This window comes from Schistocerca serialis, chromosome 9 (genome assembly GCF_023864345.2).
Source record: "Schistocerca serialis cubense isolate TAMUIC-IGC-003099 chromosome 9, iqSchSeri2.2, whole genome shotgun sequence".
In the NCBI taxonomy this organism is placed as follows: Eukaryota; Metazoa; Arthropoda; class Insecta; order Orthoptera; family Acrididae; genus Schistocerca; species Schistocerca serialis.
In genome coordinates, this window is record NC_064646.1 from 57681610 (window position 1) to 57703866 (window position 22257).

General features: G+C 40.6%; 1 protein-coding gene across 4 annotated transcripts in view; it reads left to right on the forward strand.

Moving 5' to 3' along the window:
- Positions 1 to 20366, forward strand: part of LOC126418623 (protein angel homolog 2-like) — a 193054-nt gene extending 172688 nt beyond the window's left edge. For all 4 annotated transcript variants that reach the window (XM_050085467.1, XM_050085468.1, XM_050085469.1 and 1 more), the window contains one exon: positions 19158 to 20366. In XM_050085467.1, the coding sequence (XP_049941424.1) occupies positions 19158 to 19314 (157 nt within the window). In that variant the 3' untranslated portion in view covers positions 19315 to 20366. The remainder of the gene's footprint in view (positions 1 to 19157) is intronic.
- The last annotated feature ends 1891 nt before the right edge of the window (positions 20367 to 22257 follow it).

Consider the following 22257-nt stretch of genomic DNA (forward strand, 5'->3'; position numbering starts at 1 on the left):
TGGGGAGTGTCAAAGACGACCTGGGGTTACGAAAACCAGGGATTTACAATATACCTTGTCAATGTGGCAGGTCCTACATTGGCCAGACGACAAGAACTGTGGAGATCAGGTGCAAAGAACATCAGAGGCACACTAGATTAAGACAGGTGACTAAGTCAGCCATTGCTGAACACTGTCTAGAACTAGATCATACCATGAAGTATGAGGATACCAGGATTCTAGCACAAACACCCAGATTTTGGGACAGTGTTATAAGAGAATCGATAGAAATTAAAATGGCTGACAATCTTATGAACCGTGACACAGGGTACCGGCTCTGGAATTGTTAAAGGAGCAACGGGGCCAGCTGCAACACTGCACAAACAGAAGAACCAGAGACATGGAGATGGAAAATGAGCCCCTGACGGACTGCCAGGAGCACCAGACCGAAGATGGAACACCCAGAAGTGGGACTGGTGGGCGCGGATCGCAGAGGGAACATCCAGAGCCGCGGTGGACGAAAAACGGAGCGGCAACGCTCCAACAGGTCATAGTGAGCGGGCGCGGACCGCAGGGGGAACGCTTGGTACCCCAGACCGTAGATGAAACCCCCAGGAGCGGGGTTGGTGGGCGCGGACCGCAGAGGGAACACCTAGAACCGAAGCGGACGGAAAACGGAGCAGCAACGCTCCAGCAGGTCGCAGGGAATGGGCGCGGACCACAGAGGAAGCGCCTGCAGCCGTTGGTGGAGGGGGAAGGCCATAGGCATAAATACTGGACTAGGTCCACTTGAGGAGCAGTCTCAGGTCGCACCTGATGAAGGTTACGAGCTACGTGACCGAAATATTGTGCAAGTACGACGCTGATATCCGGCAGAACACCCGACAACCCAAGATGTCAACTATTACTGTTTCTTCCATAATAGTTTTGTTCAAATGGTCTTCAGATTTTATTCTGAAATCTCTATGTAAACAGTGTAATTTTTTTACAAAGATAGTGTTCTTTGTTTTATATATGTGTGCTCCAACAACTGTTTTATTTTCTTTGTGACCTAGTCTCATTCTGCACTGTCCAGTCACATTAATGGACCACCTGTCAAAAGCTTGAATATGGTCTCCAAGAATAGACACACACTTGTGTTGATCCATTGTGCCCTCTATAACGATGAGATGACCCAAGAAGAGCAACAAAAACATTCTGACATTCGATAACACTTGCTCACCCTGTACCCAGCAACAGCGATCTATCCATTGGAGCATAAAACTAGATTCATCTTAAAAGGCCGTGTGTCACCACACAGTTGACATCCAATTGCTGTAATGGCATGCAAATTCCAGCCTTCGTCACCAGTGAACAGCAGTATGCATAGTTGTATGAAATAGGGTTCTGCTGCAGAGGCCCATACACAACAACATCCACTGAGTGATTGTTGAGGAGACACTGTTGGTAGGCCCATGGTTCATCTAAGAGGTCAAGTTGCTAAACTGTCGCATGTCTGTTCGCCCTTACACGTTTCCACAGCCATCACTCAGCCATGTCATCTATGGCCTTTCGTGCACCACTGTCACCTCAACTCCAGTTTGGACAGCGCCATTTTGCCATGCATGGTATTCTTTAACCACGGCAGCAGCAAGGGAGTAGTCTACAAACTTAGCCATATCGGAAGTGCTTCCACTCTTGGCCCGAAAGCCAATGATCATGCCCTTCTGGACGTCAGATAAATCGCTCCAGTTCTGCATTACAACAATGACTGCACTGTTTTCTGTGCCCCCAACTTGCTTTGTGTACCGTCCAAAACTAGTGCAGCTACGATCTGTCTGTCTGAATAGTTATTGCGGTTGATGTCAAACATATGTGTTGGTGACATGAACTGTGTAATTTTCCTGTGTTTATTGTTCAAATTACATGTTACATCTAATTCTGTTGTCAGATCCTGGTACTTAAAAAAAAAAAAATCGCTGGACACCCTGTTATCAAGGCCTACACCAAGGCACTGTAGTGCATACCACCGTTGTTGTTGTTGTGGTCTTCAGTCCTGAGACTGATTTGATGCAGCTCTCCATGCTACTCTATCCTGTGCAAGCTTTTTCATCTCCCAGTACCTACTGCAACCTACATCCTTCTGAATCTGCTTAGTGTATTCATCTCTTGGTCTCCCTCTACGATTTTTACCCTCCACGCTGCCCTCCAATACTAAATTGGTGATCCCTTGATGCCTCAGAACATGTCCTACCAACCGATCCCTTCTTCTGGTCAAGTTGTGCCACAAACTTCTCTTCTCCCCAATCCTATTCAATACTTCCTCATTAGTTATGTGATCTACCCATCTAATCTTCAGCATTCTTCTGTAGCACCACATTTCGAAAGCTTCTATTCTCTTCTTGTCCAAACTATTTATCGTCCATGTTTCACTTCCATACATGGCTACACTCCATACAAATACTTTCAGAAATGACTTCCTGACACTTAAATCAATACTGGATGTTAACAAATTTCTCTTCTTCGGAAACGCTTTCCTTGCCATTGCCAGCCTACATTTTATATCCTCTCTACTTCGACCGTCATCAGTTATTTTGCTCCCCAAATAGCAAAACTCCTTTACTACTTTAAGTGCCTCATTTCCTAATCTAATTCCCTCAGCATCACCCGACTTAATTAGACTACATTCCATTATCCTTGTTTTGCTTTTGTTGATGTTCATCTTATATCCTCCTTTCAAGACACTGTCCTTTCCATTCAACTGCTCTTCCAAGTCCTTTGCTGTCTCTGACAGAATTACAATGTCATCGGCGAACCTCAAAGTTTTTATTTCTTCTCCATGAATTTTAATACCTACTCTGAATTTTTCTTTTGTTTCCTTTACTGCTTGCTCAATATACAGATTGAACAACATCGGGGAGAGGCTACAACCCTGTCTTACGCCCTTCCCAACCACTGCTTCCCTTTCATGTCCCTCGACTCTTATAACTGCCATCTGGTTTCTGTACAAATTGTAAATAGCCTTTCGCTCCCTGTATTTTACCCCTGCCACCTTTAGAATTTGAAAGAGAGTATTCCAGTCAACATTGTCAAAAGCTTTCTCTAAGTCTACAAATGCTAGAAACGTAGGTTTGCCTTTTCTTAATCTTTCTTCTAAGATAAGTCGTAAGGTGAGTATTGCCTCACGTGTTCCAGTGTTTCTACGGAATCCAAACTGATCTTCCCCGAGGTTGGCTTCTACTAGTTTTTCCATTCGTCTGTAAAGAATTCGTGTTAGTATTTTGCAGCTGTGACTTATTAAGCTGATAGTTCGGTAATTTTCACATCTGTCAACACCTGCTTTCTTTGGGATTGGAATTATTATATTCTTCTTGAAGTCTGAGGGTATTTCACCTGTTTCATACATCTTGCTCACCAGGTGGTAGAGTTTTGTCAGGACTGGCTCTCCCACGGCCGTCAGTAGTTCCAATGGAATATTGTCTACTCCGGGGGCCTTGTTTCGACTCAGGTCTTTCAGTGCTCTGTCAAACTCTTCACGCAGTATCGCATCTCCCATTTCATCTTCATCTACATCCTCTTCCATTTCCATAATATTGTCCTCAAGTACATCGCCCTTGTATAGACCCTCTATATACTCCTTCCACCTTTCTGCTTTCCCTTCTTTGCTTAGAACTGGGTTTCCATCTGAGCTCTTGATATTCATACAAGTCATTCTCTTATCTCCAAAGGTCTCTTTAATTTTCCTGTAGGCGGTATCTATCTTACCCCTAGTCAGATAGGCCTCTACATCCTTACATTTGTCCTCTAGCCATCCCTGCTTAGCCATTTTGCACTTCCTGTCGATCTCATTTTTGAGACGTTTGTATTCCTTTTTGCCTGTTTCACTTACTGCATTTATATATTTCCTCCTTTCATCAATTAAATTCAATATTTCTTCTGTTACCCAAGGATTTCTACTAGCCCTCGTCTTTTTACCTACTTGATTCTCTGCTGCCTTCACTACTTCATCCCTCAAAGCTACCCATTCTTCTTCTACTGTATTTATTTCCCCCATTCCTGTCAATTGCTCCCTTATGCTCTCCCTGAATCTCTGTACAACCTCTGGTTCTTTTAGTTTATCCAGGTCCCATCTCCTTAAATTCCCACCTTTTTGCAGTTTCTTCAGTTTTAATCTACAGGTCATAACCAATAGATTGTGGTCAGAGTCCACATCTGCCCCTGGAAATGTCTTACAATTTAAAACCTGGTTCCTAAATCTCTGTCTTACCATTATATAATCTATCTGATACCTTTTAGTATCTCCAGGGTTCTTCCATGTATACAACCTTCTTTCATGATTCTTAAACCAAGTGTTAGTTATGATTATGTTGTGCTCTGTGCAAAATTCTACCAGGCGGCTTCCTCTTTCATTTCTGTCCCCCAATCCATATTCACCTACTATGTTTCCTTCTCTCCCTTTTCCTACACTCGAATTCCAGTCACCCATGACTATTAAATTTTCGTCTCCCTTCACAATCTGAATGATTTCTTTTATTTCATCATACATTTCTTCAATTTCTTCGTCATCTGCAGAGCTAGTTGGCATATAAACTTGTACTACTGTAGTAGGTGTGGGCTTTGTATCTATCTTGGCCACAATAATGCGTTCACTATGCTGTTTGTAGTAGCTTACCCGCATTCCTATTTTCCTATTCATTATTAAACCTACTCCTGCATTACCCCTATTTGATTTTGTGTTTATAACCCTGTAGTCACCTGACCAGAAGTCTTGTTCCTCCTGCCACCGAACTTCACTAATTCCCACTATATCTAACTTCAACCTATCCATTTCCCTTTTTAAATTTTCTAACCTACCTGCCCGATTAAGGGATCTGACATTCCACGCTCCGATCCGTAGAACGCCAGTTTTCTTTCTCCTGATAACGACATCCTCTTGAGTAGTCCCCGCCCGGAGATCCGAATGGGGGACTATTTTACCTCCGGAATATTTTACCCAAGAGGACACCATCATCATGTAATCATACAGTAAAGCTGCATGCCCTCGGGAAAAATTACGGCTGTAGTTTCCCCTTGCTTTCAGCCGTTCGCAGTACCAGCACAGCAAGGCCGTTTTGGTTATTGTTACAAGGCCAGATCAGTCAATCATCCAGACTGTTGCCCTTGCAACTACTGAAAAGGCTGCTGCCACTCTTCAGGAACCACACGTTTGTCTGGCCTCTCAACAGATACCCCTCCGTTGTGGTTGTACCTACGGTACGGCTATCTGTATCGCTGAGGCACGCAAGCCTCCCCACCAACGGCAAGGTCCATGGTTCATGGGGGGGTGCATACCACCATGCTGCTCAAAAATTGGAATTCAACTTCAATCTGGCGTTCTTTGTTTTTATTAGACTGCTTAGATAATGCTGAGAAAATTTCTGTGGTGTTTGTGCACACCAGTGTGGTGAATTCTATCTGTCATGTGTACGTTTTAGAAATCTCTTAACTGGTTGCTGCACTTTTAAGGGAGGGGATCCTTTTGTCATGATATATCCCAATAAATGCATAGTCTTCCTACCCATAACAGTAGGTATTTGACATTGTGTGGCCTCACACCCAGCTGCTATATTAATAATTAACTCCACCGATCTCCTTTTCCAGTCCTGTTGAGGAGCAGGCCATGTTTGTCTAGTTCCCATCTCCTGATAAATCCCACCGACACTAGCACAATGCGCGCCCAGTCAGTCAGTACCATCCCCAACTCCAAATGGAATCGTCTTACAGAACTGTAAAGACGGCTGATCATGCCACTGGAATAGGACACCCATGCTCGTATTTATGTTACCAGTTATGGCAGCTATCTTCCATGGGGGCACCACATATGCTGTACACCTTACCCTACCCCAGCTGTTCCCTGCCCCATCATCACTATCTGATCACCTTTCATGAAATCATTACACATAGGCCTTAAACCCACAAATTGCTTCATTCAGAAAAACACTGAGCTTAAAAATGCTGGTGATGTGATACTAATCAAACTTCTCCTGTAACTAAGGTCTACATGTTTGCCAGGACTGCTATCTGACATCTGTACTCTCTTCTGCATGACATTAGTGTTACTCTTAGCCTTTCTACTGGTGTGCACAGTCTGTAGCATGTTTCCTACTCAAGGTTCCTCTCCCCTCAACTCTGGCACCTGAAAATTTTTAACGCCAATTCACACTGGCCATCATGGCTCCATCACATTATGTACCGTCACTTCATGGCACAGTCACATCACTGTTTTACACTGTCCTTCACACCACACCACACCACATCATGTCATCTCAGTTCAAGTCACATGAGCTCAACTTGCAACTGTCATTCTACATCTACATCTACATTGATACTCCGCAAGCCACCCAACGGTGTGTGGCGGAGGGCACTTTACGTGCCACTGTCATTACCTCTCTTTCCTGTTCCAGTCGCGTATGGTTCGCGGGAAGAACGACTGTCTGAAAGCCTCCGTGCGCACTCTAATCTCTCTAATTTTACATTCGTGATCTCCTCGGGAGGTATAAGTAGGGGGAAGCAATATATTCGATACCTCATCCAGAAACGCACCCTCTCGAAACCGGGCGAGCAAGCTACACCGCGATGCAGAGTGCCTCTCTTGCAGAGTCTGCCACTTGAGTTTATTAAACATCTCCGTAACGCTATCACGGTTACCAAATAACCCGGTGACGAAATGCGCCGCTCTTCTTTGGATCTTTTCTATCTCCTCCGTCAACCCGACCTGGTACGGATCCCACACTGATGAGCAATACTCAAGTATAGGTCGAACGAGTGTTTTGTAAGCCACCTCCTTTGTTGATGGACTACATTTTCTAAGCACTCTCCCAATGAATCTCAACCTGGTACCCGCCTTACCAAAAATTAATTTTATATGATCATGCCACTTCAAATCGTTCCGTACGCATACTCCCAGATATTTTACAGAAGTAACTGCTACCAGTGTTTGTTCCGCTATCATATAATCATACAATAAAGGATCCTTCTTTCTATGTATTCGCAATACATTACATTTGTCTATGTTAAGGGTCAGTTGCCACTCCCTGCACCAAGTGCCTATCCGCTGCAGATCTTCCTGTATTTCGCTACAATTTTCTAATGCAGCAACTTCTCTGTATACTACAGCATCATCCGCGAAAAGCCGCATGGAACTTCCGACACTATCTACTAAGTCATTTATATATATTGTGAAAAGCAATGGTCCCATAACACTCCCCTGTGGCACGCCAGAGGTTACTTTAACGTCCGTAGACGTCTCTCCATTGATAACAACATGCTGTGTTCTGTTTGCTAAAAACTCTTCAATCCAGCCACACAGCTGGTCTGATATTCCGTAGGCTCTTACTTTGTTTATCAGGCGACAGTGCGGAACTGTATCGAACGCCTTCCGGAAGTCAAGAAAAATAGCATCTACCTGGGAGCCTGTATCTAATATTTTCTGGGTCTCATGAACGAATAAGGCGAGTTGGGTCTCACACGATCGCTGTTTCCGGAATCCATGTTGATTCCTACATAGTAGATTCTGGGTTTCCAGAAATGACATGATACGCGAGCAAAAAACATGTTCTAAAATTCTACAAGAGATCGACGTAAGAGATATAGGTCTATAGTTTTGCGCATCTGCTCGACGACCCTTCTTGAAGACTGGGACTATCTGTGCTCTTTTCCAATCATTTGGAACCCTCCGTTCCTCTAGAGACTTGCGGTACACGGCTGTTAGAAGGGGGGCAAGTTCTTTCGCGTACTCTGTGTAGTATCGAATTGGTATCCCGTCAGGTCCAGTGGACTTTCCTCTATTGAGTGATTCCAGTTGCTTTTCTATTCCTTGGACACTTATTTCGATGTCATCCATTTTTTCGTTTGTGCGAGGATTTAGAGAAGGAACTGCAGTGCGGTCTTTCTCTGTGAAACAGCTTTGGAAAAAGGTGTTTAGTATTTCAGCTTTACGCGTGTCATCCTCTGTTTCAATGCCATCATCATCCCGTAGTGTCTGGATATGCTGTTTCGAGCCACTTACTGATTTAACGTAAGACCAGAACTTCCTAGGATTTTCTGTCAAGTCGGTACATAGAATTTTACTTTCGAATTCAATGAACGCTTCACGCATAGCCCTCCTGACGCTAACTTTGACATCGTTTAGCTTCTGTTTGTCTGAGAGGTTTTGGCTGCGTTTAAACTTGGAGTGGAGCTCTCTTTGCTTTCGCAGTAGTTTCCTAACTTTGTTGTTGTACCACGGCGGGTTTTTCCCGTCCCTCACAGTTTTACTCGGCACGTACCTGTCTAAAACGCATTTTACGATTGCCTTGAACTTTTTCCATAAACACTCAACATTGTCAGTGTCGGAACAGAAATTTTCGTTTTGATCTGTTAGGTAGTCTGAAATCTGCGTTCTATTACTCTTGCTAAACAGATAAACCTTCCTCCCTTTTTTTATATTCCTATTAACTTCCATATTCAGGGATGCTGTAACAGCCTTATGATCACTGATTCCCTGTTCTGTACATACAGAGTCGAAAAGTTCGGGTCTGTTTGTTATCAGTAGGTCCAAGATGTTATCTCCACGAGTCGGTTCTCTGTTTAATTGCTGGAGGTAATTTTCGGATAGTGCACTCAGTATAATGTCACTCGATGCTCTGTCCCTACCACCCGTCCTAAACATCTGAGTGTCCCAGTCTATATCTGGTAAATTGAAATCTCCACCTAAGACTATAACATGCTGAGAAAATTTATGTGAAATGTATTCCAAATTTTCTCTCAGTTGTTCTGCCACTAATGCTGCTGAGTCGGGAGGTCGGTAAAAGGAGCCAATTATTAACCTAGTTCGGTTGTTTAGTGTAACCTCCACCCATAATAATTCACAGGAACTATCCACTTCTACTTCACTACAGGATAAACTACTACTAACAGCGACGAACACTCCACCACCGGTTGCATGCAATCTATCCTTTCTAAACACCGTCTGTACCTTTGTAAAAATTTCGGCAGAATTTATCTCTGGCTTAAGCCAGCTTTCTGTACCTATAACGATTTCAGCTTCGGTGCTTTCTATCAGCGCTTGAAGTTCCGGTACTTTACCAACGCAGCTTCGACAGTTGACAATTACAATACCGATTGCTGCTTGGTCCCCGCATGTCCTGACTTTGCCCCGCACCCGTTGAGGCTGTTGCCCTTTTTGTACTTGCCCAAGGCCATCTAACCTAAAAAACCGCCCAGCCCACGCCACACAACCCCTGCTACCCATGTAGCCGCTTGTTGCGTGTAGTGGACTCCTGACCTATCCAGCGGAACCCGAAACCCCACCACCCTATGGCGCAAGTCGAGGAATCTGCAGCCCACACGGTCGCAGAACCGTCTCAGCCTCTGATTCAGACCCTCCACTCGGCTCTGTACCAAAGGTCCGCAGTCAGTCCTGTCGACGATGCTGCAGATCGCTAACAAGTAAGAAAGATGTAGAATAACAACTGATGTCAGCCGAAGTCTGACAAAAGCACAATGTTTGTGGCTGAGAGCATGGTTGTGTATTGAGAAGAAATGAGCTTGGGCGTCATGTGATCAACAATGGACAATGACATCAGTCATCAAAACTGTGTTCCTGAGAAACGTTGATGGTGCTTTGGTGTGACATGATGACAAGTGTCAATGTAACCATTTGAAATGCATTGCGAAATGTATTGATGTGCTGTAATATGATAGCCACTGAGAATTGCCCTTTATGTTTGACACAACAGATCCGTCAGACCACATCCTCCAGCTAGCCTTCCTACAGACCGCCAGTTCTCAGCCACCCCCAACACCACCGCCTTGCTTCGTCCTCACTGTCTCTCTCCTGGCTTCTTCCAAACATGCATGAAGGGCACAGATCTTCTTTTCTGCTCCTTTCTTACTCTATTCCTGCTGCATATTTTTAAGTTCCAAGAGGGGCCCCCCCAGTGATCAGCCCAGAGTTCTCTCCATACATTCCCCACAGGTGAAACAATTTGCTACAGCTCCACAACTCCCATGGTTTCCACTCATAGTAAAATAATATATCTGAAGCAAAAGAAGAATATTCTGAGATGTGTTATCTATAAAAGAATGTAACCTGGCAATAGTGTGCTGAGTTTGCTACAACTGCAAAGTTAGCGACGTCAGAGGGATATACGTTTGAGAAGTCTTAACAGAAATTTGAAACAGTAGAAATTTCCTAAACCCAGCACAAAGATATCAGATACTCACAGTAAACCTATTCCAAAAAAACAATTATATCATCGAACTAACATAATTGTCTTACTTTGACTGACTTAAAAACTGTCACTGAAAGTGCTTCTGCCAGAGGATATCACTATTTCAGGCATGTCTGTTAAGGTCCGTGTTGTTGATAAGGTCTTCAGTCTGAAGACTGGTTTGATGCAGCTCTCCAAGCTACCTACTGCAACCTATATATTTCTGAATCTGCTTACTGTATTCATCTCTTGTCTCCCTCTATGATTTGTACCTCTCACACTTCCCTCAGGTACTAAGTTGGTGATCCCGTAATGTCTCAGAATAAGTCCTATCAATTAGTCAGTTCTTTTGGTCAAGTTGAGCCAAAAATCTCGTGTTTCCCCAATTTTATTCAGTACTTCCTCATTAGTTATGTGATCAGCCCATCTAATCTTCAGCATTCTTCTGTAGCACCACATTGTGAAAGCTTCAATTATCTTTTTATCTAAATTGTTTGTCCGTGTTTCACTTCCATAAATGGCTGCACTCCAGAGAAATACCTTCAGAAGACTACCTAACCCTGAAATCGATATTTGATGTTAACTAATTTCTCTTCTTCAGAAATGCTTCTCTTGCCATCGCTAGTCTACATTTTATATCATGTGTACTTCAGCTGTAATCAGTTATTTTGCTGCACAAATAGCAAAACTCATATAAAACTTCTAGTCTCTCGTTCCCTATTCTAATGCCCTTAGCATCACTTAGTTTAATTCGACTACTTTCCATTATCCTTGTTTCACTTTTGTTGATGTCCATCATACCATCTTTTCAAAACACTGTCCATTCCATTCAACTGCTCTTCCAGGTCATTAGCAAACCTCTAAGTTTTTATTTCTTTTTCCCTGAACTATGATTCCTACTCCAAATTTTTCTTTGGTTTCCTTTACGGCTTGTTCAGTATACAGATTGAAGAACATTGGGGATAGGCTACAACCCTTTCTCACTCTCGTCTCAACCACTGCGGCCCCTTCAGGTCTTTAAACTCTTGTTACTGCCATTTGGTTTCTGTACAAGTTGTAAATAGCCTTTCTCTCCCTGTATTTTACCCCTGCCACCTTCAGAATTTGAAAGAGATTATTCCAGTCAACATTGTCAAAAGCTTTCTCAAGTCTACAAATGCTAGCAACATTGTTTTGTCTTTCCTTAACCTATCTTCTGATTTAAGTCATAGTGCCATTATTGCCTCTTGTCTTCCTACATTTCTCCAGAATCCAAACTGATCTCGCCCATGATCTCTACCAGTTTTTCCATTCTTGTGTAAAGAATTCATGTTAGCATCTTGCAGCCATGACTTATTAAACTGATATTTCAGTAATTTTCACACCTTTCAGCAATTGCTTTCTTTGGAGTTGGAATTACCACATTCTTCTTGAAGTCTGAGGGTATTCTGCCTGCCTCTTACATAATACGCACCAAATGGAAGAGTTGTGTCTTGGCTTACTCTCCCGATTCTGTCAGTGGTTCTAACGGAGTGTTGTGTACTCCTGGGGCCTTGTTTCAACTTAGGTCTTTCACAGCTTTGTCAAATTCTTCTCACAGTATTGTATCTCTTATCTCATCTTCATCATGTCCACTTCCCCTTCTACAATATTTCTTCCAAGTTTATCTCCCATATATAGGCCCTCTCTGTACTCCTTCCACCTTTCAGCTTTCCCTTCTTAGTTTAGGACAGGTTTACTATCTGAGCTCGTGATATTCATACAGCTGTGTCTCTCTTCCCCAAAGACTTTTTTAATTTACTTGTAGGCAGTATCTATATTTCCCTTGTGAAATATGCTTCTAAATCCTTTAATTTCTCATCTGGTCATTCCTGCTTAGCAATTTTGCACTTTCTATCAATCTGGAATATTTTACCCAAGATGATGCCATCATCTTTCAGCTATACAGTAGAGCTGCATGTTGTTGGGAAAAAATACGGCTGTAGTTTCCCCCCGCTTTCAGCCATTTGCATTGCCAGCACAGCAAGGCTGTTTTGGTTGCTGTTACCCTGCTGGATCAGTCAATCATCTAGACTGTTGCCCCTGCAACTACTTAAAAGACTGCTGCCCCTCTTCAGGAATCACCAGGTAATTCTTCCTGAAGACATTCAGCTCTACTGTAAAGTTAAATGATGATGATGTCATCTTGTTTTAAATATTCCAGAGGTAAAATAGTCTCCCATTCAGATCTCTGGGTGGGGACTACTCAGGAGGATGTCATCATCAGTAGAAATAAAACTGGTATTCTATGGATCGGAGCATGGAATGTTAGATACCTTAATCGGGCATGTAGGTTATTTTCCATCTCTGTCTTATCCTTACCTAATTTTCAGCCATTTCTTTTAAGTACCAAATTCCTGCCAGTCTCCCTCCCTTTTTTTTCGACTCATGAGCTCCTTGAGAAACTGACTGCCTATGCATAAATTTAATGTTCTGTATCTCATTGTCAGGACAACCAACTGCAGAGTTAAAGAGTGGCCCCCTTACATTGTACTCAGTGACAGTCAAATTGAAAAGAGAACAAAAATTTATAATGATAGTACTAACACTTATTTTGATAAAGCTGTGTTATTTCAGTGGCTCCTCCTTTTCCTTCACTGAAGCAACCATGTTTGTATGAGGGCCATCCAGAAAGTAAAGAATGTTTGTTTGCATGTGGTCTGTGCACGTCTTATTTCAGCTGCTCATTGGTTCAGGCATTTGGTGTTAATGCGGACGGTTGTCACACGCAATTGTAAGTCTGACCTTGTCATGTGGTAAGTGCAGAGATCACTGTGCCCATAGCTGTGCTGATTGCGAATCATACCAAGTCTTAAATGTTGTTCATTCTCTGCAGGATTTAAGACTGGGAGAACAAATGTTCATAATGAAGACAGATCAGGGTGACTCTCATGGTCGTAGGTTCACTGAAACAAAATGTGGATCGCATCATTCACGAGAATGAGTGATTCATAATTAGTGAGATGCATGAACAATGTCAGGAAGTGTCTCATTCAATTGTGGGTGAAATTATCACCCTGCACTTAGGGTACAACAAAATCTGTGCATGATGAGTGTCATGCATGTTCACCGACACCAGAAAGCTGCAGGAATGGGTGCGGCATTAGCATTGTCGAAGTGATACAAAAGGAATGGCAACAAATCTATTGATCAGATTGTTACAGGAGGCAAAAGACAGGTTTCTCATAACAACCCCACATTGAACTGACTGTTTATGGAGAGAGATCATCTACAATCGTCTCAGGAGCCACGCAAGATTTCTGTATTGTGGGACAATGAAGGGGTCCTACAAGTCGATATCATGCGCCATAACACAACAACCAATAGTGACACGTACTGTGGTACCCTTAAACGCCTTCATTGGGCTATCCAGTATCACCGAAGAGGCAAGCTCTCGTGTGGAGTTGTTCTTTTTCCATGAAAATACATATCCGTATACTGTCCGGCAGACACAAACCTTGCTGTGTGAGAAATTCCAGTGGGACCTCATAGAGCATCCGCCCTACAATCTGGACATGACACTGTTGGACATTCTCTTGTTTCCAAAACTGAAAATCACCTTGTTAGTAAACACTTTGCAAGTAATGAAGATGTGAAGGATGCTGTCGTGACCTAGTTGAATAGACGGGCTGGCACATGGTATGGTGAGGATATACACAAACTGGGACCAACATCCTACAAGTCCCCTAATGTGAAAGGTGACTATATGGAAAAGTAGACAAAGTATATGCCAAAACCTATATATTGAGTTCCTGTATTATTATTATTATTATTATTAGTAGTAGTAGTAGTAGTAGTAAAGAATATCTTGATATGGTGAACGTTCTTCACTTACTGGATGGCTCTCATATTGCTACATACATTCGATAACATTGTGAGACCAGACTATTATTTCACATATTTTGGCTCAACTGCAGGCCAATGTGTAATAAGTCACAATCAAGTAAAGGGGGGAAAAATGAATTGATGTTTCTGTACATTTTCATGTATTGTTTTTTTATCAGCCACACAAAAAGAAAATTTTTTCATAACTCGTCTAACTTTCTTCTTTGCCAGTGAGGTGATTTATTGCATTTAAATCAGTCCTTTCCCATTAATGTGCAATGCAGAAAGGTAATTCATTCTTTCATTTGTTTGCTAATAAAGTTGAAAGATGTCACTTCCACAAGAGAAGAAAACTGTGCACTGCCACAATGTAATACTATTTTTATCAGATTAATTGTGTCTTTATGACCAGTACCTAACAGATATTATTATTATTATTATTATTATTATTATTATTATTATTATCATTAGTTTCACTGTACACATCTAAACAACTTCCTCCACTGTACAGCCTACAAAACGTATACCAATCGGATTTCCGTAAACATCAGAGCACAACTTCTAGGGATACAGGGTACTTTTCTGGTTCAATATTATGTAAAAATCAGTACCTATTCCTTCCAGGCACTGTTTATAATGTATTTGTTTTACAGATGTTTGTTGATATTGGGTAATGCAGTGCACTTTCTAAACAAATTAAAAGTATTTTGAATATTATTGAACCTGCTTAGGGTTATTAAAAAATTACAAAGAAATTGATGCAGTTTTTTTCCAAAATGCTTTCTCAAATTGAGGTACCGTTTAATCCAATGTTATACTTGTGAAGGAGACCAAAAATTTTACCAGATATGCATGACATGATGACTGAGGTACTAGATCTATTTAATTCCACCTATTATATGTAGTACAGGGATTAAAAAAATATCACCTCTTACATTTTAATTTTATAATTTTTTCCCAACAAAAATGTTATTTTTTCTGTAATTTTAGTTGATTCTGCGATAAAGCTTAGGTCTACTACGTAAGTATGGACTATTGCAAGTTACACAAAAAAAAATAGAGCAATGCTTTATAAACTTTAGGAAATATTTGTTCCTGAATTCTGAAAAACACAACTTGCGGGAAATTGTGACTGAAGATATGAGTCCAATTAAACTATGCCTCAAAACATTCCTAAAGCATTTCTTCATCTACAATCTTCCTCTTGGCATTCCTTTTATCACTTCTTGCTTCTTTGGTAACTTGAAGAGCGAATATTTTGGCTTCATGCACCTGTTGCCTGTCACACACAAGCAATTGATATTCCATATTAGAGCACTTTTTATGCTTAAATTTCTCAGCACTTCCAACCTTCCTATCACTCAATCATTGAAACATATCAGTGCATCTAGTAAACCAACTTTTAATGTATTTAGTCCTACAAAAACATTCTTGGGTAATATTTCTCATATGCAATGGTTGAAACTTCCATTTGTATTCTGAGTGCCCCCATGAAGACATTTAACAAGCAAAACAGCGTCACTCAGGTCTCTAAAAATTGGTTTTATTTCATTCATAACAGGCTCAGGAAGAGAATGCTTATGATGGTATATTTGACCACTTTCTTTTGCTTTTTGGTAACCACACCAAGAATCTGCTAGGGCAAAGTCCATGAACAGGGTGGTCATCCGTGGACAACTTATGAAAGTAGGTGACCCTTACAGCTTTTCTCATTGCTGTAACATCATTCAGAGGTGCATTTCATCTAATGGCCAGTCCATAATAACTCTGAAGGTCTATTTCAGTTTCTGTCAATCTGCCTCGGCCAGACAGAGATTTTCCATCAGATAGCAACTTTCCTTTCATTTCTCTTCGTAGCTTCCTCAATCCAGCATCCACCCTCTTTTGGACATGTCCACAAAACTCCAGTTTTGCTACCAAGGTATCACCATAAACATGGAACTCATTAATTTTATTGAAAGCTTCAGAGTCCCCATCACCTAGGTACTTCGTATGTCTAACATTATAAACAGGCAACGACCTCTGAAATATTTTTAGAGCTCCATCACACTGCATACCTCCACTGTAATGATCATAATTCTTAGAACAGTGATGTTCAATATGTCCTTCAGTGTTGCCATGGTAGGTGTGGCAATACTTAGATAAGCACTCAACATCAACAACTTTCCCATTCTCCAGAGAAGTAGACTTACACCACCAGTCAAAGAACGATGTCCTCGAAGTTGCCATGTCCCATCAAGTGCAACAGCAATGTCCCTGGTTCCACTAATATTTACAGTTTCTTCTACTGCACATTTCGTAGTTGCTTTAGACACAACCGTCGAGGCACCCTAAAAGTATTTTTATATACTTGCTGAACCTACTGGGATGAGGAGGAAGGTCGATCAAACCAGAAAATGTTTGAGCAGCCTTTTTTCCTTTTCCTATTGCACACATTGCATGCACACTAACTTCAAATTCACATCACATGAACTATGCACAATGTTCGAAGTCATTTTTGAGGTAGATTTATTGCAGGATCTACACAGAACAACTAATTTTGACACTAATCCCTTTCTGCTAATTTGTAGTTCAGTTATTTCCACACAGCCTACACCATCACGTTGTTTACATTTCACCATTTCCTTTATAAAAGAAGGTAAGATGCCCACATCAACAACAACAAATGCACTACAAACAGCGTCATTGTTAACACAAAGATTTGAATCACCAGGAGGCGTGCCATGTATAAGTTTCTTCCCTGACTAACTGATACATTGGTTACTTTCAGCAGTGTGGGTTGCTTTGTTTGTGAACTGGCTACCATGGAATTTCCTTTTATTGAATTTCTTGATGCGTGGCACAGTTCGTATTTATTGCACACTAAAGGATATGTACTTCCACAAATAAATGTAGCTCTTGGGCAACAAACTTTCAGTAACACGTGAACGAACTGCTTCAGCGAAACAAAAGTAAATACTAGCAAAGATAATCATTTACAGACACTAGAAACCTGCACTGTTATCAACATATACTACGTATCATACGTATAATTGCTGGAAACAGAAAGTCCACAATTCTTTTAAAAAAAAAAAAACTAGTTTCTGTAACAGAAATAAATGGGGCGTGGTGGCATACGTGACCGTAACTTTCAAATTTGGTATATATAGGTCATTTTTCATTTGGAACTATAATGTATATAGTGTAATCAGGAAAGACTATATAATTTAATAAAGTCATAAATTTAATTTTTCCACCATTTATAAGTACCCTGTATCCTTCATGAAGTTAACAGGTGACCTGAAGCTTGCCATGGATGCACAAGAGGTGACAGTCATGTGCCACTTAGACTTCAGCAAAGCCATTGACACTGTTGACTTTGACATTTTACTTTCCATACCCAACAGCTTAAATTTCTCGCCAACTGCAGTTGTCCACAAACAGAGCTTACAAAAACAGTTAAGAAACCTGTGAAGCCAATCTTCAAACACTACACAGTACTGTACTGGCGTCTAAAAGATGGCCACTTTTCCACCAAGAATAAGATTCTTTCAAGTCTGACCCCAAAATAGTCCACTCTGCGTAGTATCCTACTCATGCTATCCAGAGCTATTTTTCATGCTGGCTATAACTGTGCAGCATCCTAGCTAGACTCTTTGTACACTTCAAACCAGTTCCATGCCACATGGGTGATGGCCTTGTATTTGTGTTATCATGAAACTCATCGTAATGGCAGTCCTCTTATTGCTTGCTACAGCCCTGTAACTCGGCAAACATATTTCATCAAAGAGGTCTTGGATATAATAGGGCCACTAAACTATCAATGAGGATAAATGAATGCAAATTGTAATAAAATAACATGTCACTTTTGAAATACAATGTATATGCCCTTTTATGTTTTTACAAGGTGAGTGAGTTAGATTCTTCCTCCTAACTTCATTTTATTAGATCTGTGGAAGCGAAAGCTTATTCTAGAGAATTATCTTGGGTCGCACAACTCCCCACATGTGAACTAGCTCTTATTGACCCTCACTTGTTTATCATTTCTCATCTTCTGTCCTCCTTATTTCTGCCACCATTTTACAATTATTTGTCTCTCTTTTTAATCATTCTTTTACATTGTTAGGTTTCCTTGTCTCTTATTTTCTGAACGTTACTGCTTTGCTTTTGCCTCCTTTTTTTCTTCTCACTTCTATCTCATGCCCTTCAGTTTTTGGACTCCCTGTTTCTTATCATACACTTGTTATCTGCCTTTGCTGCCATTACGAACTTCAAGCTTGGAAACCATTTCGTTTATTGATTTCCTTCTTATTCCAGTCCTACTGTGTCTTTTTTGACCAGAGACCCTGGCTGTCTTTATGCTTCATCCCAGAATTGTATCTTTTCTCCAGTCATTTTCCAATGAGAAAAGGTCTTGAGTTGGAAGCTAGTTTTACTATGTTTTTCTCTTTGATACCACCTTGTAAACAAATTTTTACCCCTCAAAATATTTGGCTGAAATAAAATGAACGTAATGTGCAGGCTGGGCTTTTGGTTAATGGTCATTCATTCTCATGGTAACTTACGGGAGGAGGAGTGCAGGGGGAAGGGGGGAGGGGGGGCTAGAAATAATATTATGACAAGAAATATCAAACATTCAAGCCTCTCAAGAAAATTGTGTGTTGGCTGCATGAATAAGTGAGATTATAGTACTGTCACATGAGAAGTCAGAAGGCAAGCATCCTTACTGCTTTTCAAAAATTAAGCATCTGTGCTTCATTTCTGTGTTAACAACTGTATTACTATCTCCTATTTTGATGTCAGCTTCTTTTTTAGTCTCTAAGAACTGTGCACAATTTTCTTACTATCTTTATGAATTCTGTATGAAATGCCCACTGCATGCAGGTTCTGGAGAAGATGTCTACTGTTCTTGCTGTCTCAAGATTTAGTGATCATAGATTTTCGTATCGCAGACATACACTCTTTCTGTCTTACAGCTGCCATTTTTTTGTCTGTTTTTATTCATACAAATTTTCTTTACGTAGCAAATTTGTTTGGTGCAGTGCTGGTGCTTACTTTATTCAAACATGGATTGAGATTATTTAATTACAATTTTAAACAGTTATGAATGAAATTATGCAAGTATATGAAATATCTGTGTTACAGTGTTCCTCATGGTTTAAAAACTGAAGGCAATCTGAAGATGACAGCAAGGTACAAACTATTTACACGTGGTGAAGCAAAAACTGTTGGTCCAATTCCAAATGATGAACATCCATCCGATCATTATCCATTGATGGTACATTTCATTCTTGTTCCATGATGATTATCAAATATTGCCTGAGAGCTGTGAAGGTAATTCTTGTGACACACACACACACACACACACACACACACACACACACACACACACATCTGTGTAGGAATTATAGCAGCATTTTTATTAATCTAAAAGTGAAGATGTGGTTGATGGAAGAGATTAATTCAGAACTTTCATGCATACATCTCTCATGTGTTTGTTATTAAGTACAGCATATTTGTAAACATTAATGTAAAGAACAGAGTGACATCATGGTTATGTATCAAGTTGAGTGTTCTAAGTAACAGTAAGATGTGAAATAAGAAACATGAATGTAGCTGTAAAAGAAACACTGTGTATTTTATTACAGATATGTCTAAGTTAAGCACTTACAAAATAAAAAATCTGTGGAATTTGTCTTCTTTGCACCCTCTTTCGTATTGTTTCTTTGTTTTATTGTCTCAGGAAGAGGCAGACTGTGCCAGTAAACATCAGTATCTTGAGTTTTGATTAGTGCATATATCATGAAAAAAATATCATTGTCACACTAAATTTTTGTTACTCTATACTACTTTAGTTTTAATCAGCTTGCACAGATGTTTAAAAGAAGATATTTACACCAAAGGACAACTTTTCTTAAATGACTTTGTGGGAATAGAATAATGTCCGAACAGCATTTGTTGCCCACTACCGTTGGTGTCGAAAGCTAGTGATATTCGGACATTGTGGCTTTGATTTTACCTAATGAGATTTAGATGAGTGGATGTAATGTTGTAATTGTATTAACAAGGAGAATTACCACAGTGTAACATTTGGAGGTAATTCTCATTTGTTTTATGCATGGGTATCTTATGTGCGTAATTCTCTTGTGGGAATTTTTTCCTGTGAATGTACTTTTTCCATGGTGGCTCTCTATTTCCCACATTTTCTTTATGAATTTAAAGTAATTTGCTTGTGTGCACTGAGTATGTGCCTTCTAATAACATGTATATTTTCATGTAAGTGTTGACGATTTCTACCATTGTAGTATATGTACATAAAAAATAAATTATTTGTGTTTTTTGTTGATGCTGTTACTCCTGTAATTCTTGTGATACATAAATGACTGGTGACCAACTGTAACAGAATCAAGTTTTTATGATATTAAGGAAGCCATTTTGTTTGTTGTTGCTCAATGCAGTTAACACATCCCGTGAGATATTAAAGTTAACTGGTATTGCCTGTGGTCGAAATTTGACCAACTGTGTTGATGTCACAAAAATATAACTGCATATAACATGGTGAACGGCTATAAATAGATTTCATTGGATGAGGCGCGTGATAAAAAAATGTCGTATCTTTATTTCATGTAAAACTGTGTGAAATTTCAGTATCAGAACTGACCATAGCAGATGCTGCATTGTAGCTATGAATATTATTGAAATAATTCTTTGATTTCACTTAAATTCTTGGATCATTTGAAGTGTGTCCTTGTTAGACTGCACTGAAAATTAAATTTTGTGTTAACACTGGTAAATTACCTTTTCCCTTATGACAACACAATATCACTGCCGTTGTATCACATGCATTAATCTCTGATGTGAAATGATCTGCATTACAAAAACTGCACAGTAAATTCATCAAACTGCAACTGTAACAGTCAAAATTATGTGGAATTTCCTTAAGTCACATTATCATTATGAATGTCCACATTCCTCTTACTTTCTCTATACAAAAATAGTGTCTATAAAACAAATATAGCTTCCACATAATAAGGGACGTTGGAAGTAGTCATTATTCAAAATGAAGACATTAAAAATTAGGAACATACTCCAAATTTTCCGGTAACAGTGGCAAATGACCACAAAATTCCTCTTCCAGGAAAGGAAGCAAAATAACAATACCAAAGACAACATTATTTACAGACTTTGTTACTACAAAATGTTGATTTCCGCTGCTGATTTAATCACTGACATAGCAGCTGTCACATTGTAGCTGTCCCATACGCATGTGTTACTGCAAATGAACCATGTAAACATAAACATCCCTAGAATATGTATATATGGTTCTCGGGCTAGAAGTCGGATGTCATAGTGAAAACTCCACAATATTTCGTCAGCGCAACTGGCCGACATCTTCAGGTGCGACGAACACACTGCTAAGGCAGGACCAGGGCTCCCCATTTATGCCAGTTTTAGGCAGGAAGTGCGCATGTGTGGAGGCGCCAAATTCGATGGCCAATAGCGACGATATCAACTGATAGCTGGAAGGACAGTAACGCTACCTACAGGATGAAGAACCAAATACTTCGGTGCACGCGCGGAGGCTGCTGCCGCTGCTCTGCGCTGTCATCGGCAGCCCCAGCGACCTCTGTCGGAAGCCACAAGCAGTACAGCGCGTCTACGTAGGCGCCTTGATTATCCTCCCGTTGTCAACAGAATATTTATGTTGCTGGCGAATCGTCGTCCGTCTTATGACCAAAAGTATTCCTCTCTGCTCGAAGCGACTTCAATATGGCCAGTGCTGGATCCCATGCTGAACTAAGCTGAAAGCCCTTGTCTCTGTTTACAAGATTTGTCGAGCTACGTATTTCCACTGCTTCCTTAATAACACTGTCCCAGTACGAACTCGCCGATGAGAGAATTTTTGTATGTAGGTAATTCATAGAATGTCCTGTACTGAGACAATGCTCGGCCACTGCAGACTTTTCTGTTTGCTCCAGACGAGTGTAGCGTCGATGTTCAGTGCATCTCTCTATAAAGGCACATTTGCATGCCGAGCGTGAGTTTCCGCGGAAACGCGAAATACTAATTAAATAAATGATCAGTGACAAATAAATAAAGCCTATGGCACACAACTGCAGCGCTGTGTCGCTGATAAAACAAAAGCACAATTACGTTACTCTTATGTTTGATTAAGAAGGGGAGCTCTGGTAGAAGTGGTGCGAGAAGCACGTATTTTTTATTTTATTGTCTGGCACACCGCCAT